Below are 25,072 nucleotides of genomic sequence, written 5' to 3' on the forward strand. Positions count from 1 at the left end.
AGGATACCATCGAAGTTGAAACATGATGATTTGCGGGGAACAAATGGAGGCATCCGTTTAACAGTCAGATACATAGAATTCCAGAACAAGCAGCGCTGACCCATCACTACAAGAGGACGCAAAATATTGGCAGATAGCTTAACATATACATGCTTGATATATTATGGACACTGTACATTCTACTATACTGTCTGAAGGATTCTGTTGAATTACTCACATAAGACACTTGTATTCTTCCATGTCTTGAGGTATCATGCAATCCCAACAAAGGGGGCATGTGGTGTTCCGATATTTTAACCACTTTTCGAGGCACGACTTGTGGAATATATGGCCACAAGAGAGACAGTTGATCTCTGTGTTTGGCCCGAATTTCATCAGGCAAATGGGTTGAGTGATCAAATTAAACCATTGTCCTTTGTAAGAAATTCAGGAATAATTAAATTGAGTCATTAATCATAAAAAATAAAGTAGAAACACGAAAATTCATAGCAACATGGATTTTTCCCATGCAATTTTGGCTCACGAAAAATCAGAAGTGGGGTCAACGTTTAAAAAAAAAAAAAAAGAGCCAGTAGAAACAAAGGGACAGAAAGTTACCAAGAAGCAGGAGCTTTAGTACTGTAGTCTCGTAATTGGGGTCCATGGAGCATTCCTTGAGCATTGAATAAAGCTCATCCTCGCTAGTGATTCTGCCCAGATATCTCATTGATATTGCCGATTGTCTTCTTAACGCTAACTCCACTGCTCATTTGCTCTTCACCTTCTTCTTCTTCTTCAATTTCCCGAGTGTCAATTACATGTATATGAGTGTGAAAACGTGTTTTGGATGTAAAAGAGACGGTTTTTTGTGACACACACGCATATACATACAAAATTATCATAAATCCGAAATTTGAACAGTCATATTTATAATTGAATACATTTTTGTGATATAGTTTTTTTAATATTTTGAAATAAAAATATTATTTTTTTATTAATTGATTGAAAATTTATTTCACGAAATTAACTTGAAAGTATTTTTTTATATTATATGGACAGAAATTAATGATAAATTCCAACTTTGAGCCAACAGTTCGATCGGGAATCGATCATGTGTTCGGTCCGAAATACATCCAGAAAATATTTGATCGGTCAAACCGATAAAAAATTGACAAGAATCGGTTGGACCAATATTGAACCGCGAACCGATTAAAAATCGATTGGATCAGTTCACATTTTTAAATTTTTTTTTTGTTATATACATGATTATTTGAATTTTACATTTTGTTAAAAATATTATTTTAGCAGTATAAAACCTTATTTGATTTTTAAACCTTGGTAAATATTTATTTTTATTATTTATATATGCATTTATAATCTTTAGAATTCAAATATATTACTATTTTATATAATTAACAATGTTTTGGTATGACCTTCCGATTGAACCGTTATTTTACGTAAGACAAAAACTTATGTGAAACGGTCTCACGGGTTGTATTTTGTGAGACGAATCCTTTATTTGGGTCATCCATGAAAAAATATTGCTTTTTATGCTAAAAGTATTTTTTTTATTGTGAATATCGGTAGGTTTGATCCGTCTCACAGATAAAAATCCGTGAGATCGTCTCACAAGAGATCTACTCTTTACCTAGATAGTTTCCATTTATGAATGCATTCTTCCATGAGTTTATTTTTCAAAGTGATTAAAATAAATCTATTTCCTTATGTATTATTTTTAATATAAGAAGGCTTCTTTATTTTCCCTAATTTTTTTGAATAAATAAGAAGTAACAAAAAAATTTAAAAAAAATCAGTTATGAGTAGATAACAAATAAAATTAGTAATATAAGATTCTTACAAAAATTGATAATACAATAATGAATAAAAATAAATTTATTCGAGACTTTTAAAAAAAAATATCATCATTTATAATACAATAATGAATAAAAATAAATTTATTTGAGACTTTTAAAAAAAAATATCATCATTTATATATAAAACCCCATTAAGATGCGATGAACCCTATACGTTGGCGGTATGCTCTCAGAAGGAGTGCGTACTGATCAAAATTTGTGCAACGACAATGGAGATGGCTGGATTTGCTTGAAAACTCATCAACCAACGGTTTCTAGCTAACTCCCAGTATTCAACTTTACTACTGTGCCAAGGTATTGATAATTATTGTTTTTGTTGTTGTTCCTTGGTGTGTTTTTTCTTTGAAATTTATGCTACCAAAAGTTATAGGTAGCTATTATCGAAATTTATTCAATGCGATTAGTTATTCTGGTAACTGTGTGATCTATGAATCGATCAATTTGCACCCTACATGTTCGATGAAATGCTTTATTGCTCAAGCTGTGTTGTTATGGCACCAACACGGCTGCTCAAAAAGATATGTATCAGAGTATGTTCAACATTCTCAGAAACTAATTTATTCGACCTTGAACCTGTGCTGGTAAATAGTCCAAGTATGTATTTGCACGTGGACCAAAGACCAAATACATTGCAGCATATCAAAAAATGACGTTGCCCCACTGTGTGTACGTTTATGCATATATCTCTGTGTGTACGTTTATGCATCAATTGGACTTGCCTATTTCTCTTATTGATATTCAAATGCTTGGTTAATCATGGCAAGCAAGGGATATACGAGACCACAGGGTGAGAAATGCGTGGAATTGACCGGATATTACTGCAAATTTGTAGACAACTGCATACAATACCCCGCGATAGGCCTAGTGATACCTTGAAGATGAAGGTTGCTGAAATACGAAAGAACAAAAAAACAAGAAATCCGAAGAAAAATAAACTTTTTGTGGAAGTTCCAGAGTCAAGATCTTTTCTTGACACAGCAACCATGCCAATGATACTCACGGTTGTGGGAACTGCTCTATTCGCGAAGCTCCTTATGATGGTATTGCTTAAATTGTAAATTGTTGATCATTAAGAAAATTTTAAACATTCCATGAAAATTGGTCAATTCGACCCAAAATTTAAGATATTCATTCTATTTGCCGTTGAGGGCGTTGATCTTACCACTTGGAACAAATGCTACTTGATAAACAGTTAATGAGCTGAATCAAACATTTTAAAAATTCACAAGCACTGAAGTGCTTTTGAGTTCATAATTTCATTAGCTAATAAATGTTAGCGCTTGATTTTGTTGAAGAACCCTCAGGATTTTCAGGATTAGTAGATTGTTTGAATTTATTTGGAATTCTCTGGGGTTGTTTAAGTAAACCAGCCATATTGTTTAGGTTTCAATTTGTAATTTCCAGTCGAGATGTTGGAATAAATGCAAGCAATATAGCTTCATTTTTCTGTCTGCAGTATGACGAGTCCACGTCCCAGGAAAGACTCGAGCGAAAGATAAAGAATGCCCCTCCTGGTCAGGGAACAGTTAGAATGCTTACTCGTGAGGAGTGGGAAGTAATTAAAGATCTTCCGCCAAGGACTCCATTTGAGTCCAAGCTTGCTCGTTCAAATGCACAAATAAGGACTGGCGAACCTGTGCACTTGGTAAATAAAAATTATCCCCGACTTTCTTGATATGATATGATATGGGTCAAAAAACTATTATGTTTTATTTTTTTATGTGTTATTCCTAGCGCGAATCAAATTTGAGGTTTAAATGCTAATTTATCAGCCACTAGCGTTAGGTGGGAGAGTTGGCAGGAATGTACTAGTGTAAATCCTGAAATTATAAAAGAAAGCATAACAAAACTTACCTCAAAATAAGAAATAAGAACGATTTCTACTACACAATTCTTTAATTGGTATATCCACTTGTTCAATTCCAAAGATTGGCCAGCTTGAGATGAGACGGTCTCTCTGTGCGAGAGACCAACCTAACTCAACCAACTATCTCTAGATGGTTTTGTCTAGCTAATGATCTAATGAGATAGCTGCTGTTCATTAATGCAGCCGATCTAGGAAATTCATGCTGTGGATAAACTTCAAAAAAATTTCTTCCCCGAGCCATGGTCTGAAAGTCCTCACCATACAGGTCATGGCACCAAAATGTTGCATGCGGTGGATATGTCAACCTGCAATTTTATATACACAATCTATTTGTCAACAAACCAGTATCAATGCTTCTTCCTTCATGCATCCACAATAACAGGCACACACTACACTTTTATCTAGTTGTGTGTAACATATGATATATACCATTATTCCTTTGAAATCATGCCGATGCTGCAACTCTAAAACCACCTTGCATCATTCGGCATTTGCTCAAACTCACTGCCTTGAGTTGTAGCCTTACATTTTTCTCAAGTCTGCTTGTAAATATAATCATCCAAAAAACTTTGATTGCTTTCTTGTAATCTTGCAGGAAGATCTTAAGGATTGGACTGTGGATGTGTTGACAGATGGCCTCACACGAGCTGAGGAAACTGTCAGACGTGGATCCAACTAGTTGTTAGCTAATAGATGTCACTCTTCATTTAAACACTACATTGTTGCAACATTTTACAGTCTGTTTCTTGTCTCGCCGGTTGCTGTCTTCAAAAGCTGAAAACCGTGTTCGGTTCTTACATATTTGCACATCGGTCGTCGCACGAAGTAATGGCTAATGGGTCTTATATTAAGCGACACTAAATGAAAATGGAAAGGTAGCCTCTTGTAATTTGAACTGGAGTACTGCTATTCTTGTAAAAAAGTCGAACATTCGGGCATATTACGCAGATAATTTCCTCCGATTACTTGTTGCAAAATAATCACTTCGAAATCTCCTATGTATATTTTCTTTATTTTAAGAATAATTGATTTCCAAGGAAATGTGTTAATTACGTTCATGAATTCGCACAACTCCTCGAACGTATTATTTATTACGTGTTATTACCATCGAAAGAAATTTAGAAAACCTTTTAATTATTTTTAAATTGAAATTACGCATCCCCTTTTCAGAATTAATCTGGAGATGGTGGTTTGTTTTTCTTCAAAATAATCATAGTACTTTCTCCAAAATGATTACAGTATTTTTTTTACATAATATCATTATAACAATATTTAATTAGTAGATGTAAAAAGTACACGACAAAAACTAGCTCTCCTGCTTTTTAGTCTTTGCCATCTCAATACTCTTAACACTATCAGATATTTACACAATCCAGTAGTTTGTATATATACGTAACATATATATAGATAATGTTTTAAATAATAAATTTCAATCAAATCTTAATTAATTTGAAGAAAAAAAGGGAGACCTGCAGAGATTCGCGTTATGATGCATAGGTAGGGGGCACGTCTAGCTAACATGACTTGTAAGTGTTAGATATATAATTTTGTAGGCTTGCGACCCATCACGGACTTTTGTATACATTTGTTTTGTAATGCATAAATCATTTTTTTTAACAGATGAGAGATGACCATATGCGGTGGATGATAAGGACCCAACAAGCACGATTTCTTTTGGTGCAAAAAAGTTGTTTAACTCTCGGCGTAGCGATATAAACATCTTCGAACACTTTTATCTTCAATAAGACCAATCAAGCAAGAGATTGCTATACAATCATTTGGATATGCTAAAAACAATATCATAAATAATTTTAGAATATATATTTTATTTGTATGTGTTTCATTAGCTGTAGTTAATTCAGAAAAATATTGATATTGATTATAGAGTAGTTAGGATTTCATGTGCACCATTTTATTTAATTTTATTTTTGTTTGGAAAGGACATTTTGTGCTTAGCCTGTATCTGTTGGTGGTTCATAATTTGTTCAGTTTTCATCGAAGTTTTAGTCACTTGTTTTTTTACAAGCTGAGATCATGTAGACCAAGAAACACTTGATATACGACGCAACTGTGAATCTGTAACAATGTTTAGAAATGGCCCAAAACAAGGCGTCAAAGCAAAAGTTAAATAAATACATGTATATATATATATATAATAATAATAAATCATGTCAAATCAATTAATTATATTGTTTATTATTATTATTATTATTATTATTATTATTATTTTCAAGATGTCAAATCAAATTTTGTGGGTACGTGACACACGTGAATTTCTAGGAGAAAAATTACAAAATATGCAATATATTGATGATGTGTTTTGACTTTTTATTCAAAGAATGGAACCAAGAAACAGAGTACTACCACAGGGGTAGAGGTTGAGGAAATGAGTGAAGGGTTTAGCAGACTTTACGGGTCCGTATCTACTTGTAAGCTTCCCACTATCAAATTGAATCAAAATTCACCAACAAAGATCCACACAATACAAAACATACACTTTCTGACAAAACATTAACTTTTTTTTCACGAAAACATAAATTATATTTTGGGGTTTTTCAATCTAGTGTGATTTGATCTTTTATGTTAGAATTATATACATACATATATATAATCGATGTCGATAGATAATCCGAATGCATATAATTTGATATGGGGCAAAGCATGCATCTATTAAATAGATGAATTCCAATACATGGTTGTAATATATGTATGAAAGAATCTAATGTCAATTGTAATATATAGATGTGTAATTTGTATCGGACATATGCTTTCTGTCCCATGGACTTTGGGGTATTTCTCCGAGGATCAAAATCAAACACCATAAGACAAATCAGATGTAGATCATTGGAATGACAACAAATGTACAAATTATATAATAATATCTAAAAGCTACCCTCTCATTTCTTGATTTGATTGGACCCTCCTCCTAAAATTTGTTGGTCCCACGTGCGAAATTTGATATAATAAAATCCGAAAAATAAAGAATAAAATGGACACCGAGATTTACGTGAAAAACCCCTAAAAATTATTAGGGTAAAAACCACGGGCAAGATGAAAAGATTTTCACTATAATATTTTGTGGTGTACAACTCACTCACTGTGTTTCCAAAGAGAATACACACTCTATTAATATAGGAGAACAAAACACCTCACAAATATTAGAGAACTAAGCACTCAGATGCTTATAAGATGAGAGAAAACTCGAAGAAGTGATGATTTCAGAATGAAGGGGGGAGCTCTATTTATAGAGCCCCTGTCCGTGTGAATACGCGTTAAAAACGTGTATTCATATTTTCTTCGGCTGCAAACACACGTTTTGCTTCTTTTTCAACAAAGGAAATCATATAAGAATTCTCCTATGCATGCATTTATTATGTATGTCCCCACCTTTGTTAATTATTTTGCCGACATTTCTCCCACTTGGAGATTTGATTGAGAATCAAACACATCTCCACACATCCTTTCAATCTTTCCATTTCCTGCTACTTATGTTTCCGCTAGACCACTTGAGAATCTACACCACTCAAACTTATCAGTGTTCACTGGCTTGGTCAGAAAATCAGCTATGTTATCCTTTGTATGGATCTTCTGCATATCCACGCTTCCTTCTTCTACTACTTCCCGCACAAAGTGAAATTGTACTCCAATGTGTTTAGTCCTGGAATGAAAGGCTGGATTCCTTGCGATGTGCAAAGCACTCTGACTGTCACAAAACAAAGAAACATTATCTTGTTTGTGTCTGATCTCCTCCAATAACATTTAAATCCATATCGCCTCCTTGCAACCTTGAGTAACTGCCATATATTCTGCCTCTGTTGTAGATAACGCCACAAGTGTCTGCAGTTTTGAAACCCAGCTTACTGCTTCTCTCGCAAGTGTAAACACATAACCAGTAGTAGATTTCTTTTTATCGGGATCACCTGCATAATCTGAATCGACATAGCCCCTGAGTGTAAAATCCGATCCTCCATAACATAATGCAGCATTCGAGGTACCCTTAATGTATCTAAGGATCCTTTTAACAGTGCTCCAATGCTCTCGTCCAGGATTCGCCATATACCGACTAACTGCTCTCACTGCTTGAGCAATGTCCGGTCTTGTACAGATCATAGCGAACATCAAACTTCACACTGCTGATGCATACGGTACTCGAGACATCTCCATCCTCTCTGCTTCACTGCTAAGACACATCTCGGAGGATAACTTGAAGTTAACAAGAAGAGGAGTCGATATTGGCTTACTATCTTGCATGTTGAAGCGTTGCAAGATTTTCTTCAAATAATTTCTCTGTGAAAGCCAAGTCTTTCTGTTACTTCTGTCTCGGTGAACTTGCATCCCTAGAATCTTGTTTGCTGGTCCCAAGTCCTTCATATCAAATTCCCTAGCCAATTGTACCTTCAATCCTTGGACTTAATCTTTGTTGGGGCCTGCTAGCAACATGTCGTCCACATACAACAGCAAAATGATATAATCATCACAAGACCTCTTGAAATACTTACAAGGGTCTGCACTCAGTCTGTTGTATCCAAGGCTCATGATATAGTAATCAAATCTCTTGTACCAACACATCGGCGCCTGTTTGAGACCGTACATAGATTTGTTCAACTTGCAAACCAAGTTCTCTTTGTCTTTTTCTGCAAAACCTTCTGGCTAGAGCATATAGATTTCTTATTCAAGATCTCCATGAAAAAATGCTGTTTTCACATCTAGCTGTTTTAGATGTAGGTCAAACACCGCACATAATGCCAACACCACTTTGACTGTTGTAAGTCGAACCACATGAGAAAATATCTCATTGAAGTCAATGTCTTCTTTCTGAGCATACACTTTTACCACCAATCTAGCACGATACCGCTCCACTTGGTTATTGCCATCTCGCTTGATCTTATAGACCAATCTGTTACCGATGGCTTTCCTCCCTTGTGGTAGTGTAACAAGATCCCAAGTTTTATTCATGTCTAATGCCTCCAATTCTTCTTGCATTGCTATCATCCACAAAGATACATCCGAGCTATGAGTAGCCTCGTGGAAACTCGATGGCTCACCATCCTCTGATAATAGACAATATGCAATGTTGCTTTCAGTGACATAATCTGAAAGCTAACCTGGTGGTCTTCTGTCTCGAGTTGACTGCCTCACATTGGAAACCTCAGACTCAACATGTTCTTGTTCTTCGTGCTCTGGTACTGCTTGACTTTCGTCCGTCTTATTTTCCACCTGAAAAATAGTAGTTTCTGAATTCGGTGTGTCTTTGTCTCCATTTATTTTATCATCCTCGAAGATAACATCCCTGCTGATGACAAGCTTGTGAACAGTAGGATCCCACAAGCGAAACCCCTTTACTCCATCAGCATAACCCAAGAAGATACATTTTCTGGATTTCGAATCCAACTTTGATCTTTCTTGCTCATTGTACAGAACGTACACCGGACTTCTAAATGTATGCAAATGAGAATAATCTGTCGGACTTCCCGGTCCACATCTCCATCGGAGTCTTCAGATCAATTGCCACTGAAGGAGAACGATTGATAATATAACAAGTGGTTTTGACTACTTCCGCCCAAAATGATTTTTCTAGACCCGCAGTCCTCAACATAGCTCTTGTTCTGTCCAACAAGGTCCTGTTCATCCGCTCCGCCACTCCATTCTGTTGAGGTGTGTAAGCCGTCGTGAGTTGTCTCTTGATGCCCTCATATTGACAATATGCATCAAATTCATCATTGGTATATTTTCCTCCATTGTCAGTCCTTAGACACTTGATTTTATTTTCTGAATCAAGTTCAACCCGCGCTTTGAAATCTTTGAAGATCTGGAAAATATCTGATTTCTTCTTGATTGGATACACCCAACATCTCCTAGAGAAATCATCAATGTACGAGACAAAGTATCTCGCTCCTCCTAGGGATACACAACCGGTGCTTGCCAAACATCCGAATGAATCAGCTCCAATATGCTTTTGCTTCTGGCAGTTGAAGTGTCAAACTTTAATCTGTGTTATTTACTGGTAACACAGTACTCACAAAAGGGTAGTGACACTTTTGTAAGTCCTGGCAGCTGCTTCCCGTTCTGAGAGAATTTTCAACCCCCGTTCTGACATATGTCCGAGCTTTCTATGCCATAACACCGTTAATTCTTCTTCTGAACCAATTGATGCAACAGCTAATTCTGTCTCTTTGTGTATTTCTTCCAAAAGTACATACAGATTTGCAGCAACTTTTTCCGCCTTCATAACCACAAGCGCTCCCTTCACAATTTTCATGATCCCGTTCTCGATCCGAGTTTTGCACCCGATATCATCCAATTGCCCCAAGGACAAAAGATTTTTCGTCAGTCCTTTCACATATCGTACCTCATGTATGGTGCGAATGGTGCCATCAAACATTTTAATTTTGATAGTACCGACCCCAGCGATTTCCAAGGCATGATCATTTCCCATGAATACAGATCCTCCTGAGACTGGTTCATAATGATCAAATCATTCTCTCTGAGACGTCATATGCCACGTCGCTCCTGAATCCATAATCCATGTGTCACAAAATTTTTGCCTGTCTTCTGCAACAGTTGATGCTTCACTGAATAATATTTCACTACTGCCTGAAGTACTGACCACATTTCCTTGAGAACTTTTATCGATACTCGTACACTCTTTCTTGAAGTGCCCTTTACCGCCACATTTAAAGTAGTAAATATTTTTCTTCTTACTTCTGGACTTTAATCTACCTCGCCTTTGGCTCCCACTGGAGTCACGGTCCATGAATCTTCCTCTTATCATCGGTAACACCTCTGTCTGCTTCGAGGTTACCAACCTATCTTCCTTATCCTTGCGTCGGCTTTCTTCTCCGAGAACCGCAGTTAAGACATCGTCGAATCTTAGAAAGCCCATAAGAATATTGTTGGTTATGTTGATGATAAGTTGATCATATGAATCTGGTAGACTTTGAAGTAGAAGCTCCGCACATTCATTTTCCCTTATTTTATGCCCCATGGAAGTGAGTTGGGCAAATAGAGTATTGTGTGTTTTGATATGGTCGGTCATCGATGAAGATTCCGCCATCCGAAGAGTATAAAGCCTTCTCTTTAGGAAAATCATGTTGTGTAGCGACTTGACCTCGTACATCTTTGTCATAGTATTCTAGATAACTTTGGCTGTTTTTATCTCAGAGATACTTGACAGTACTTCGTCTGCTATAGCCAAGTGTAAATTGGCAACAGCATTGTCATTCATCTCATTCCACTTTCCATCATCCGTAATCTCCACCGATCTATCTCCAATAGCCGCCAAGCAATTCTTCTTTTCTTAAAACTGCTTGTATCTTTATTTTCCACAACATAAAATTGCTTCCATTGAACTTTGCTATCTCGTACCTTACCGCCATCATGTCTATAACAATTTTAGTAGACCGGACAAAATAATTCCGCCTTAAATAAAAAATCTCAAAAAATCTTTTATGATGTGGAAGATTAGTTTAGGCTGCAACCACAGAGCATACTCAGAATTTTAAGAAATTTTAAACCAAGGCTCTGATATTACTTGTTGGTCCCACGTGCGAAATTTGAGATAATAAAACCCGAAAAATAAAGAATAAAATGGACACCGAGATTTACGTGGAAAACCACTAAAAATTATTATGGTAAAAACCACGGGCAAGATGAAAATATTTCCACTACAATATTTTGTGGTGTACAACTCACTCACTGTGTTTCCAAAGAGAACACACACTCTCTTAATATGGGAGAACAAAACACCTCATAAATATTATAGAACTAAGCACTCAGATGCTTATAAGATGAGAGAAAACTCGAAGAAGTGATGATTTCAGAATGAAGGGGGAACTCTATTTATAGAGCCCATGTCCGTGTGAATACGCGTTAAAAACGCGTATTCATATTTTCTTCGGCTGCAAATACACGTTTTGCTTCTTTTTCAACAAAAGAAATCATATAAGAATTCTCCTCTGCATGCATTTATTATGTATGTTCCCACCTTTGTTAATTATTTTGCCGACAAAACATTATACATATATTGCATAATTTTTTCGAAGATGATCAACATATAAATATTATAATGATGGTCTGGACTCATACAATTAGAATAGTTGGAATCGAATCTATGTACTAAATTTTTAACGGAATGACGTTGGTAAAAATTGGAGTGAGACGAATATCTTATTTGGGTCATCCATGAAAAAATATTATTTTTTATGCTAAGAATATTAATTTTTATTGTGAATATCGGTAGTATTGACTCATCTCACAGATAAAGATTCGTGAGATCGTCTCACAAGAGATCAACTTAACGACGTATATGCAAATTAAAATAAAAACTATTAGTGGACGTATATGCAAATTAAAATAAAAACAGCAAAATTAGTCAAACAAACACACAACGTTTACTTTTTACACACCCTCTAACGGTACTCTTTCGTGTGTATATATATATGTTGTGTATGTATAGATTGACATATCAAACACACGTGCAAAACAACAAAACAATATTATTGAGTGGCATTATATATATTAAAGCTTTGGGTTCCAGTGCTTCCACTGTCATCTTCCTGGTTGGCCTCTTCCCTTCTTCCTCGGATACCCTCTCCTCTCTCACACGCACTTGTAATAATATCACTGTGAATTTTATTAGAGAGAGGGGGAGAATCGATCAAGGCTTCTTATTTCTTCTTACCAGCTATAAATACTCGTCATAATCTTTCATTTCTCCTGCAAGTGAATAGATAATAACAATACCTTATTCAAGAAACGTAGATGGCGCGAGTGCATGATGCGGAGGACAAGGTGGAGAAGAGGGTCAAATTCTGCATAAATGATAACATGGACGTTCTGATCGAGATACTCAAAAGGCTGGACGACCGTTCCCTCTGCGTGGCGGCCTGCGTGTGCCGCCTGTGGTGTGGGTTGACTCGCAACGATTCCCTCTGGATGCATCTCTGTTTCAGGCACCTGTCTCCGCCTCCGGAGGGCGTGAGGATGGTGGTTGCGGCGTTGGGAGGATACCGGAGGCTGTACATGGTGTGCGTGAAGCCGGTGCTGAGGGTGCGTGGCGGCGGGGAGTTGGACGCCGAGTGGAGTAGGCATGAGGTGGAGCTCTCTTTGTCGTTGTTCTGTGTGGACTACTATGAAAGGTTTTTGCTCGGCGGCGGAAGAATAGGTGGTGACTCGACCGCGGCAACGACGGCGAGCCCCTCTTCTCTCTTGTTTCCGTGCAAGTGCAACCCCATCAACGTTTGATACGCCGATGAAATGGAAGTATAATAATTACTGAATTTTATTTTTTATTAATATTCTTCAACTATTATCACGTTTAATGTTTATTTTTCTATTACATTCCATTCATTAATAAAACCAAATAAATATGTTCTTTATTAATTACCCTTTCTAATTTTCTCTTAATTAGTAGTCATTAATTAATAATAAGAAATTAAGCCCAGCAGTATAAATTTAATCATTCTGTTTTTTTTTTAAATGAAATTTAATCATTCTGTTTTTTTTTAAATGAAATTTAATCATTCTGTTAAACATATAATTTATATTAACATGCGCGCTTGTAATGAATCTTTACTTCAACTCCCAAAGAATTCAAAAACAGTAATTATGTATTTTAACAATCAAATTTGACATATTATTAAAAATAGTAATAAATTTAACACAAAATATATTGTGATTGATCTAAAAAATTAAATTCTTTAAGTTAAAAAAAATCATAACACGATATAATATATAAAAACTAAGAACTAAACTTCACTCGGTTTCAAAAAACTTGGAAATAAAAAATAATGTTAAACAAAATTGGAGTTCAGTTGCCCATACAACATTTTATTCACTTCTTTACAAATAAATAACAATAGACGCAGAATATAAGTTCAACTTTTCAGTGACAGAACTAAGGGTTTTTTTTTAAAAATAATTTAATCTTAAAAAAAATTTTCAAAAATAATTTTAAGCAACATATTATTCAGCGACGGAATCTATATCAAACCATCGCTAATTTCCGACGGTTTATCAAACCGTCGCTGTAATGGAATAAGCGACGGTTTAAAAACTGTCGCTCATTTAGCGACGGTTTAAAAACTGTCGATTTAGCATGCGCATAAAACCGTCGCTAAATGAGCATAATTTTATAAGAGAATTGGCGGGCTGCGAAAAGCCATTTTTGGTGTTCATCGGTCGGTTTTTTTCTCTATCTTCACTAGGCACTAGGGGTGTTCATCGGTCGGTTCGGTTCCGATTTTATTTCGTTTTACGTAGCTCGTCCGGATATTCTTTAGGAATTTTAGGTACTACCCTAATCCTTCTTTCTTTTTAATCAATCCAATCATATGGCAAAGAAAACGGAGAGCATCAAATGATTAAGTCTACTGTCCAGAATGGAATCAGAAGCACCCCGGATGGTTATTCTGAAGGGAATGGTGCCTGAGTGACTCCCATGATTAAACTGGATTAGGGGTAGCTAGAAAAGATTGATAGTTAGTTAACACGTTTCCAGATTCGCATTTATATGCTCTTGATGTTGTAAGAATTTAGTTCAACATGTATGCACAAGAGTAAGTACGTGCAAGCAATGCATCTACAAGTAAAATAACAATTATCACAGTAAAGGGTTCCTATTGACGTCTTTGTACAGCAAATAGCGGGACCTGGTCTTGCCAAGGGCACCATACCTGGTTATTAATTAATATGAAATTGAAGTGAGATGCATCATAAAGATCCCTGTATTAATCATATTTGTTCTGCACTTACCACTGAGGCACAAATGGGGCCATCCATATTGCATCACCCGCTTCAACTGGATACCTGTCAAGCATTTGGAATTATGAAAATTTATTGCCACAACAACTATATTCCAAAACAAGCAAATACATACATATATCATACACACACACACACACACACACACACACACACATACACAAGACTTTTACATTTATTTGTTCTTACCAGCTGTTCCCTAAGCGGTATATCCCTTGCCCTTCCAAAATCAGCAGACCATGCTGATTATAGTGAACTTCCTGCCAATATGCAAAACACCAACCCAATTAAAACATCAAAAAAAATTAATTTCATGTTATTTATTTACAAAAAAAATCAACATTACACCTTAACATTGAGGAATTCACCCGGCTGAAAATCCATGATCTGCACTCACCAAAAAATATCAATAAAATACAACCAATATGGAAAATGAGGGGAAAGATAATAGAAAAAATATACATTGAATTTAAAACTAGAAGTAGAAAAACTAACATAATTAAAATGAGGCATGCATCGAAAAAACCGAAATCTATTAACCTAAGAGGTGAAATTACTTCAAAATGTTTTGTTTCTTAAAATTCAAACATTAGACATCAGGCAGGAAATGCAGGGATATGAAAAGTTATTACTTGGTCAGTCATCATTGGCTAACTTTAAAGTTGAATGTAATTTGCAATATCATATAAGCATTGTATAAAACATGACTTACATGAATGTTGAAATCATAAGCCAAAGAGGTTGGAAGAAGTTTTCTCAGCTCAAAAACCTGAAGAAATATCAGTGGGATCAGAACTATAATATGTGGCATCAAGACAGATCACATGTCCTCAAACATAAATCTACCTCGCCTGGGGTTTCAAGAAGGGGCTGCTTATCGGTTGAACCAACAATCAGATCGGCCGTATGGTTTTCCAAATGGGCATGCCTGAGATAAAAGGAACAATATACGGGACTTACAGTTGCAAGAAGAGTAATTTTAATAAATTCTTGCACCGACATTATTTCTCCCAGCAAAGTTGGAGATTGAAGAAAAAACCAATATGGTATGTGAGAGAATCAACTAAAACAAACCTTCTTTCGAATACAATAAGAGCGGCAGAATGATCAGATTTCAAGGAATGTTCCAAGTTTGGAGGAAGATAGGCGAACGAATCCACCTACAAGTTTACAGTTAACATCAGCTTATGTATCTTAGGAAACCATAAAAATATTGTTTATCAACGAATTTGTAAAGGATTTCATATGTTTTAAATGCACGCGATTACTGCTTATATGTATTATATATTGTGTGAACCGTATAATCCTAATGGGTTGTTGAACATCTGAGGAAGGAAATAGATGAGTTATATTTTACATTACCTCTAGCACATGATTTATGCCAGACATTATACTGAGAGTTACCACACCCTGAAGGACAAACAAGAACCTGATTTTTCAACACAATACTGTTCATCAAAGGTGAAGTGATAACTGTGATATACCAAAAACTAACATAAGCTAAGCTTTGCTGACCTCTCAACATCACTTGGAGGTAGTCCTGATTTCGAATTTTCTGCAAATATTCCCAAACATCAAATAAAGATAATATTTTGCTGAATCTATCACAGTCTATAGAGTAAAAGAAATTTACTAATCACACCTTGCATCTTTGCCAGATACATTACAAAATGTGAACCCATGGGGGGAGTAATAAGATAAGCACCCAGAGTGTTAATCCTGTGAAACCAACCGAAACTCAAAGATCAAGCCTGTTAAATGAATGAGAAAACTAAATAAATCACCAAGTTAATTGTACCAATCGGGCAAAAGGCTAAACACACGACTTTCAGGAGTAATCAGAGCATGGTACTTTCCGTACACACTGCGGGTGAATCCTGGTAACTCTGAAAAAACCAACACACTCGAAAATCAACGTTCGTATCAAATTAATTCGCGTATATGGATTTGAACATTATTTCTCAAGCAACAAAACAAGGGACTCACCTCGAAGATGAGCTGGTGAAAGAGTGGGGTTGGTAGCTTTCCAATACAGTGGCGAAGAGTCCAAGATTGATGGAGCAGAGCAAATCCCTTGTTGCGAAAATGAGATTCGCAAATCACCTGAAATCGATTTCACCTTAGCATATACAAATCAAAAGGCGAATTTTTTGAAAAAAAAAATGAGAAAAAACATTCAGGCGAAATTATGTATACAGAGAAAGAATAACGCAAGTAAGAGATAGTGGATTGAAAAAGATTCCATCCTATCCAAGAACTTCACTTCTGCTAAATTTTTCATCTTTCGTCCTTTTAAATGAGAAATGAATCAGCTGCCAATTACTATGACACCGCATGTTCTTTGAATTGCATTCAGCTGTAATTGTATAAAACTTAATAAATAGTAATAGATATTAGTCTGACCACGAGTATGTGTCCGCCAATTACGTGCGCGCTGGTAATTAGAGATGTCCAAACAGCTTAGGAGAATGCCCTCGTAATATGCATCGTTTATTTTCGTGAGAGTGTCTCGCATATTTATATTTGAAATAATAATAATAATTTTTTTCATGAATCGAGTTGCATAAAAGATCTATTTCACAAAATTGATAATTAAGATTTGATATAAGTTTTGTATAATATAAATATCTGATATAATTTTTGTATAATATAAATATTTTTTTAATCTTTGTGTAAGATTAATAAAAGTTTTGGTAAATCAAAATTTTGTATACCCCTATATTTTTATTTATTTTGTAGAAAAAATATAACCAATATTTTATGTACCTTGATAAAACTAGGGGATAAAATGTTTGTTTGTTGATGGACAAAAGTTTTGTATTTAGATTTTTTAAAATAAGCCAAAATGTTACTATACAAGGAAAATGAATGTAAGAATGAATTTGAATTGATGAATTTATATTTGTGGGAGTAGGAGGATTTCAAATAAAAAAATTTGGAATCCATTAATTTGAAATGAAGAGGTTGTGAGAAAATTTAAAATTAAAGCACAAAAATGTTCTTAGAGTAGGTCTCTTGTGAGACGGTCTCACGGATCTTTATATGTGAGACGGGTCAATCCTACCGATATTCACAATAAAAAATAATACTTTTAATATAAAAAGTAATATTTTTCATTAATGACCAAAATAAGATATATGTATCATAAAATATGACCCGTGAGACTATCTCGAACAAGTTTTTGTCATGTTCTTAACTAGCACATGAGATTTCAAATCTTTCATTATAATTTTGAACAAAATAGAAACAATGCATTTGATGTGAGAATTTAAAATCAAATTCACTCAAAATTTTCAATCCAAACACAATATAAGGTACATTTGTTTAATATTCACTAATATATATAAGGTGGAGAATACTCATCAGTCGTCAATTATGGAACTTAAATTATTGGAATAAAGATTGACAAGGATATTGGCACATAATAGAAAGAAAAATAGCTATCGTGCACCGATATATTAATAACCAAATTATTTTATCGATCTTTTATTTATAAATTTACTTTATGTTAAAATATTATTTGATTTTCATTTTATAAAGTGAACAAATAATAACTTTCATTGGGGATTTGTATTGGATATTGACCAATTTTTTTTAAAATAAAATTGGAATCAAATATCCGCGATAAAAGAACCCAAAATAATTGCAAAAAATATATATGGACTTGAATAATTATTATCAAGATTCATTGGGGTGTGATTCCTTTTTTACGCTTATCCTTTCTAAACCGGAAAGATCCAACGCATCCATCTTCTTTTTGGATGAATATATTTATACAAAATCATCATCTGTAGAAAATAGTATCGTAGTAGCTGTCACTGTCCCTGCAACAACAGCCATTCACCAACTGTAAGGACCCCTGAACTTTTCTCGTTTTATCGTATTCTGCTGCTCTCCGAACAAGTTATCCAATTTCGGAGACTCCCATTTTTTATCCACCTCGGAGGCGACGGGATTTTGCCTCAATATATTGGATTCTTCTCTCCCATCCTTCAAAACCTTTTATTTATATCAACAACTCTTATTTACATGTAATCCAAAGCCTGGGATTTAGAAAGCAGCTGGCTTGTGGGTACCTTGTGATCTAAATTCCAATCGCTTTATTGGAATGTTTATTTCTTGGTTTTGTTCAGGTATGTGTAGCGAGATCAAGTTTTACTTGTTGAGTAAAAAAGGGTGGGTTCTCCGCTGTTTTCCCAGAAATATACATGGATAAATTGGATATAGGTTGGCAGAGCGAGTTTAAATGATGTCAATTGCACACTTATCTGGGTTTTTGAAATAAGCATACGGGTTTATTTGGGTTTTGTGTTTGACGCCTAAAAATTTAATCTTTTGTTGATTTACACGAGGCTCGGAAGGATACAAATTGTCAGTGTCAATGGTATCCCCTGGTTTTTTTCCGATCTGTATGCTCCATTCCTTGGTGGCCTTAACATGTGGAGGCCTGATGATGTTCTATAGCGATGAAGTGTTTGTGTTTAGCCATGGAAAGGAGCATGCTAGCAAGCTTTTGGGTTCAACTCCCCATGATCAGCTGTTAATTCGGACATCCGATTCGTTCTCTGGTTTGCTATTGTTTGCTATTGGGATTCTGTTGTTTATGGTGGCCTTTGTGAATGACAGGGAGTTTCATAGTTTTTTCCCCAAAGGCTGTGTAATTCTCCATGTCGCAATGGCAATTTGGAGAATATACTTTGAGAGGAAGGTTGAAGTTCTCGGGCTGGATTGGTTGAGACTGGTTGTTGGTGACATTGTTTTGGGACTTTCTTGGGTTCTCTTTCTTGTGTATTCGTGGAGAGAGAAGTATGACTAGTGTTAAATTATTTGCAATTTTAAGAGTTCTAACTTTTATGGGCTGCCGTATGGAACTTAAGGGCATGAACTAGGATTGCCTTAATGGAGCTTAAGAATAAAAACTAGGGTACAGTTCAAGTGGATTGTATATTATTGTTATACAAAAGATAAGGAATTCAATGCGGGCTTCAGAAATGTTTGAATGGACATCTGGTTCATATGAGAAATTATCAGCAACTGGCTCGTGTTCGGCAACACAAGTTGGTTGGTCTAACTAGATCAGTGGAAGTTTTGTTATTTCTCTGCTGATCTCAGTTTCTTGTTACCTTTATAAAGATTTGCATTCACTATAAATATTCCTCAAATGATGGATGATATATATGTTTTACTTTTAATGTCTTGGTCATATGTGAAGAATGAATTAAGGCTATATCGGTTTGAAGTACATTACATACATTTGACTTGAAATGATTCTTGAATGTTGCAATTAGTTGTCCTTTTTTCATGCTTCGATATTTCGATGGTAGCGTGCGTTCTTGCAACATCTGGTTACTTAACGCTCTGTTGAATAAAATTTCATTTGGATCGAAGAGAATGCAGACATTGCGTTTTCAAGCCTCTTGAGTTGTGTGCAGAAAACCAAAATGGTCATCATGTTACATGAGATGTTGAGTGCTTTCTTATGTTAGTTAGTGTATCATATGAGTTCTTGGAGGTTTGCTCCCCTGTTTCATGTATCCAACATCAGTATTAAGGTAATGCTCTGAGTGCTGTTACAGAGGCTAACTGCTGCCAATTTGATTGTTTGGTTATAAATACTATAATAAGTTAGCTATTCGTTTGCTTTTGAGGAGCATACGCAAAACTATAGATGTGGATAATATCGCACATGTAAAAGATGTAATTTATCTTTGTAATTGGTCTTGCTTTGTTTTATCATTAAAGTTTTTACGATTTTGATTGCAAAATGTAATAAAAATAACACAAATTAAGCGCAAGAGAGTACGACAATCCTGAAGAAAATGGTTGTTGTCACAATACTAAGTACCATATTAAACTATTTGGACTATATATATTTTACAAAAACGGAGAAATTAATTCGACTAAAGATCTCAAGAAAAAAATCCATTAGTAAAATATTATCAAGATTTTGGATTGTAATTTTGCAATAATTAAATATTTTTGAATTGTTTAACAAAATAATATTACATAAAATATCTACAATAGCCTTCTATTATAGCCATCCCTTCATTCGAATTCTCATTAATATTGACAGCCGTAATTCGGAGAATTAATTAATAATATTTTTCTGTCTCTTCCTCGTTATGTGCTTGTACCGTCCAGTTCTGTTGACGTGTACACGTGTCGATCATTCATTGGCGGTCAACGTTTCTAATTCGGTTCGTTTGGTGCTGATATTATAAATCAAAGATTATTAGACTCGGAAGTCTTGCTGCCTACTTTGGTCGTGGAGCCGAAATTCGCACAGTGATTCTACACCCACCATTAACATAGTTCATGGAAAATTCATGGATGCAAGAACCTCCTTTAACATACGGATTGCCGAGAACTGTAAGAGATGGAGAAGCTATGGTGCTCTTAGAAACAATCACTTTGGTTAAAGAAATGAGCTTACACCCGAGTCATCTTCGAAACTGATTCGGAGTTTGGAGATATAGTTCGACAGTGTAAATGGTTGGTAGGTGCGGTCAGAAGACGAGCAAATGAGAGAGATCATCTTGTTTACATTCTTGCCCATTTACTTGGTATGAGCCTCCCTCATTCTTACAGGCTCTGCTGTTTCAAAATGTTCCTATGTTTCCTTGAGTAATGAAAGCTACTTTTCCCTTTCAAAAGAAATAAAAAAAATTAAGAACTATAGCTGATCATTTTTTCCTTGAGTTTTATTTATTTATTTTTACAAATTAAAATTCTTATTTTTAAAAAATTTCATAAAGCCCCTCTCGTATGACTAACTTTATAGTAATCGTGTAAATTGCAGAAAACACATTAAAAATTGAAATCGGTCAATAACTCAAAAAAAAAAAAAACAAAAACAAAAACTGTGGAGTGATTTCAAATTTTGGAATATAATTAATCCATACAAGTTTCGTTATTAAAGTCCTCAATTTTTGAATATCCTAAACCTAGGATTATATCTTTTTACTAAGCGAAAATATCATGAAAAAAAATAAAATAAAATACAAATGATTGGATCAAATTGACAATGATACATTTTCTAGTATATACGAATACATGAAGATGGCATGATAATTTTGGATGTATAGAATAGAATTATTCTTGTCATACTAAGAAAATAAAAGCCAGAAAAAATAAGGAAAGAAAACATTCGCATGATAAGTCTTGCTCGTAACGAAGACGAGTCTTTCCATCGTACTCTTCAATCCCGAGCCTCACATCGAGTTCGCGCAGTTGGCCCGCGGCGAGCTCAATAGTAAAATAAAGAAATCACACTTGAGCAGGAAATTTCTGAGGAACAACGTCACCGGCCGCCAAACTAAAATTAAACACAATTCCTTTGTACGAATTTTCAACCAAATTAATTATGATTTCCTCAACTTTACCAAACATTATATATATATCCCCCTAACTCACAAATGTTTTAACCAATTGTTATAATTATTATAACATAATTTTTATATCATAGCAATGGGAAAGACTAAGCTTAGTTCATGTTCTCACATTAATCATGGTGCTGTTTCGAAAATTGAAAGGAAAGTGATAGAGAAGAACAGGAGAAGTCGACTCAAGATCCTTTGTTCTGAGCTCTTTTCTCTTCTTCCCAGCAATCAAGCTTCCAGGGTACCTAGCTCACTCACGATTTTTTCTTTGTTTAATTTTCTTTATGATAAATTTTCATGTATAATTCATACAGTAATATGATCTGTGGATTCCCTCTACTCGGTGCATGCATGTTGTTTAAATGACTGTGATTGAATGAATGCAGGAATCGTTGGCACTACCGGATCAGATAGATGAAACCGTGAAATATATAGAAGACATGAAGTTGAAGATTCAGATTATGAGGCAAAAGAAGGAATCCCTGTCGCGAGCAAACTTTAGAACACCCGAATCAATCCTCACTACTGACCAATATCAACCAACTTCAACACCTCTTGTTGAAGTTCAAGACATGGGACCGAATATGGACGTGATCTTAGCGAATGGGCTGGCGGATTACTCTTTGTTTCTTGCCATTATCCATAATTTGCTTCATAAAGATGGAGCGGAGGTCGCAAATGCTAACTTTTCTGTGCGTGGGAGCTCAAGTATCCATGTTCTCCATGACAAAGTGAGTCAAAGTTGATCGTGCCATTTTACACTTTTTTCCATTCAAAACTACTTCATGTTTCAAGGTGACTTGACTCACTATAATGCAGGTGGAGAAGTCGAAATCAAGTTATGGAGGAGAAACATCTACAGGAAGGCTGAAGGGATTGATCTGCGGGAGTAGCAGCAGTGAAGTAGCTGAATCACAACTAAACTTGTGGGATTATGGCATAGAATCCAATATTTGGGATTTGGTTATCCAAGAAGTACCATTCTCGCAAGCAGGATTTTATTAAGGTTATTTGTGAACACTTCTAAATAATCTTTTTGAAGAAAAAGCTCTCTATACATACACGATATATGCATGTACTTTTTGAGAGATCATTCTCTTTTTCAAGCATGTAATCACAAAAACATAAGTTTGTTGGAGTAATATATAATCTATTCTTTGATATATTATCAAGTTTAAGTTTATAAGCAAACGTGAATATATAGCAATTGAATCTCACAACGCAGAGGCCAGATAAATGTCTTGGAAGATCATGATCGAGGTAATTACAGATATAATTGAAAGTTTTAACTTGTTAATACTTGTCTATTAATTCTTGAAATATATATGTGTCGAGACCGGTTCGGTTGAAGTTATATATGCAGAACAAATACGACATTAATGGCATCATTTTGGTACTACTTGATCTACAATGAAATGATATTGCTGCATTTGTGAAACACTGAGGTATTATTCATGTATGATTTGGATTCTTTTTATGTGTTTGAACAAATAATTTTAGATAAGTAGTTAATTAACATGTAATGATATTTTCAATTGGGGAGAACACAGATTTTACAATAAATTATCAAATACCTAACAAAATCATGATAAATGTCTGATATATATGTGCACCATAAAATAATAGAATATTCCTCTTGAAAAATGATAAAACATCGAAATTTGTAATACTTACGTTGTTTCGAGGATAACGAAATGTTTCCTGCGATGAAACAAAACAGACGGTGAAGTTTTGGAAATATGAACAGATCTGAATTATATATGAGCAATTAAATAGTTGGTAGGGTGTTTAACATATGAGAGGAAACTACAAGTGGAGATCGCCGTTAGTAGCGTACGTAGAAAACTAACGAGTTAACCTTTTGATTATTCAATCGAAAGTTCGAACTTTATATTATTTTCAGTATATATTATTCGATTAGAAGTTGATTTGTTACACGACACTTGGCTGCCATCATCCTGTTATATTATATTTTATATATATATTAGGAAGAAGCATCAAGAAAATGAGAATGGGGTTGAGTCACCGGAGTGCTTCTTCTTGGGAATTAAAATATAGAACATTTTCAGCTCATCTACATTCATGCCCAAAAGATTGCACCGGAAAATGCGAGAAATATTTTACATTAACTGTAAAAGTACATTGCGATACATAGAGTCGAAGTAATCCACAAATACCTCACAATTTACAAGGGTATCGTAATTCTTTGGAAAACAAGTGGAAAAGTATCTTCAACTAAGTGAGAATCCTGATATATATTCTTATGAAGATCGGAGAAAAATTGCAAGTTTAATTTGAGTGTGACCAAATATATATGTTGGCCCATCTTCAAGAAGTGCGTATATCCCAGAAAGCTTGTACGTAATTGGATAGACCAAATCCCGAGCCTCGATGATTTTGTTCTTCATTCAGATTGATTACCTCCAAGGCTTTCTTTGTGATTCCTAACAAGCGCAAAGTACCCAAGAATCGCACATACAGCAGCCACGATATTCCCTTCCTTGATCAACACTTTAAGAACAAAACCACCGATCTCAGCCGTCAATTTCTTACCCTCCACCACCAAGATCCTCCTGGGCTTCCCACAGAAAGCCAATAGAACGAGTACAGATATCCAAGTCACCAGCGTCGCCGGGACAGCCACGACCAGCGCCGCCACCATTGAAAGAACCCCGAAAGCCATCCCCAACAGAAGCGACGCATAAAGAGCTGACAAAACAGCTGAAGAAGATGATGATGAAGAAGAATCAGTAGCCAATGATTCAGATTCGTACCAATTAAGAACTGACGTCAAGAGGTTCCAAGAAAGGTAAAGTAACATGGAGTAAACAGACACAAACAGGCAAACCCATGTCCTTCTTTCGCCGACGAGCCTCAGTAGGATTGGCGAATCGGGATTATCCTGAACGCTTGATGCTGTGGAGTGGTTTTCTTTCATGGCGTTTTCTGCCATAGATCTAAGTTGAAAATTTTCCCCCTTGCTTTACTTTCCTCTTATGGGTAGCCTTCAATTTTACGACTGCAGAAAGATACTGGGACAGAGCTGTCCACTCTTTACTTTATTACCTCGTTTATTCTGCTGCCTTTATTTAGGCTGCGTTTAATTGAAAATTTAACCAATCTAATCCGATCAATCCCTTGTATTAATGATTAAATTATATTAGGTAAGTTAAAATAATCAATTCTCATCTCTTAGGATTATTTATCTCACC

At 35.3% G+C, this 25,072-nt stretch overlaps 6 protein-coding genes across 12 annotated transcripts; 4 read left to right on the forward strand and 2 right to left on the reverse strand.

The window, feature by feature from the left end:
• Positions 1-1,957: 1,957 nt before the first annotated feature.
• Positions 1,958-4,713, forward strand: LOC142523288 (uncharacterized). Of its 5 annotated transcripts, none has more exons than XM_075627027.1 (4): positions 1,958-2,147; positions 2,618-2,893; positions 3,310-3,498; positions 4,316-4,713. In XM_075627027.1, the coding sequence occupies exons 2-4, from the start codon at positions 2,648-2,650 to the stop codon at positions 4,397-4,399; spliced, it is 519 nt and encodes a 172-aa protein (XP_075483142.1). In that variant the 5' UTR covers positions 1,958-2,147; positions 2,618-2,647; the 3' UTR covers positions 4,400-4,713. The 5 variants fall into 5 exon arrangements, with proteins under 5 accessions (XP_075483142.1, XP_075483141.1, XP_075483144.1 ...); XM_075627026.1 differs by having other exon boundaries at positions 2,622-2,893; XM_075627029.1 differs by lacking the exon at positions 4,316-4,713 and adding an exon at positions 3,904-4,277 and having other exon boundaries at positions 2,622-2,893.
• A 7,405-nt stretch (positions 4,714-12,118) lies between these two features.
• LOC142522536 (F-box protein SNE) lies at positions 12,119-13,143 on the forward strand. The gene has a single exon (XM_075625984.1). The coding sequence runs from the start codon at positions 12,481-12,483 to the stop codon at positions 12,961-12,963; it is 483 nt and encodes a 160-aa protein (XP_075482099.1). The 5' UTR covers positions 12,119-12,480; the 3' UTR covers positions 12,964-13,143.
• A 1,056-nt stretch (positions 13,144-14,199) lies between these two features.
• LOC142522442 ((S)-ureidoglycine aminohydrolase-like) lies at positions 14,200-16,851 on the reverse strand. 3 transcript variants are annotated; one of them, XM_075625851.1, is made up of 13 exons: positions 16,672-16,851; positions 16,468-16,584; positions 16,280-16,367; positions 16,124-16,200; positions 15,997-16,036; positions 15,844-15,910; positions 15,556-15,641; positions 15,328-15,409; positions 15,194-15,250; positions 14,830-14,868; positions 14,671-14,741; positions 14,473-14,526; positions 14,200-14,393 (listed from the first exon to the last, which is right to left on the reverse strand). In XM_075625851.1, the coding sequence occupies exons 1-13, from the start codon at positions 16,760-16,762 to the stop codon at positions 14,321-14,323; spliced, it is 942 nt and encodes a 313-aa protein (XP_075481966.1). In that variant the 5' UTR covers positions 16,763-16,851; the 3' UTR covers positions 14,200-14,320. The 3 variants fall into 3 exon arrangements, with proteins under 3 accessions (XP_075481966.1, XP_075481967.1, XP_075481968.1); XM_075625852.1 differs by having other exon boundaries at positions 16,678-16,850; XM_075625853.1 differs by having other exon boundaries at positions 16,745-16,846.
• A 1,342-nt stretch (positions 16,852-18,193) lies between these two features.
• Positions 18,194-19,643, forward strand: LOC142522444 (uncharacterized). The gene has a single exon (XM_075625854.1). The coding sequence runs from the start codon at positions 18,863-18,865 to the stop codon at positions 19,295-19,297; it is 435 nt and encodes a 144-aa protein (XP_075481969.1). The 5' UTR covers positions 18,194-18,862; the 3' UTR covers positions 19,298-19,643.
• A 2,273-nt stretch (positions 19,644-21,916) lies between these two features.
• LOC142523224 (transcription factor bHLH162-like) lies at positions 21,917-22,973 on the forward strand. The gene is made up of 3 exons (XM_075626906.1): positions 21,917-22,101; positions 22,247-22,591; positions 22,680-22,973. The coding sequence occupies exons 1-3, from the start codon at positions 21,949-21,951 to the stop codon at positions 22,863-22,865; spliced, it is 684 nt and encodes a 227-aa protein (XP_075483021.1). The 5' UTR covers positions 21,917-21,948; the 3' UTR covers positions 22,866-22,973.
• Positions 22,974-23,967: 994 nt separating this feature from the next.
• LOC142523321 (uncharacterized) lies at positions 23,968-24,930 on the reverse strand. The gene has a single exon (XM_075627073.1). The coding sequence runs from the start codon at positions 24,811-24,813 to the stop codon at positions 24,265-24,267; it is 549 nt and encodes a 182-aa protein (XP_075483188.1). The 5' UTR covers positions 24,814-24,930; the 3' UTR covers positions 23,968-24,264.
• Between the last annotated feature and the right edge of the window lie 142 nt (positions 24,931-25,072).

Source organism: Primulina tabacum, chromosome 13 (assembly GCF_025594145.1).
Source record: "Primulina tabacum isolate GXHZ01 chromosome 13, ASM2559414v2, whole genome shotgun sequence".
Taxonomy (NCBI): Eukaryota; Viridiplantae; Streptophyta; class Magnoliopsida; order Lamiales; family Gesneriaceae; genus Primulina; species Primulina tabacum.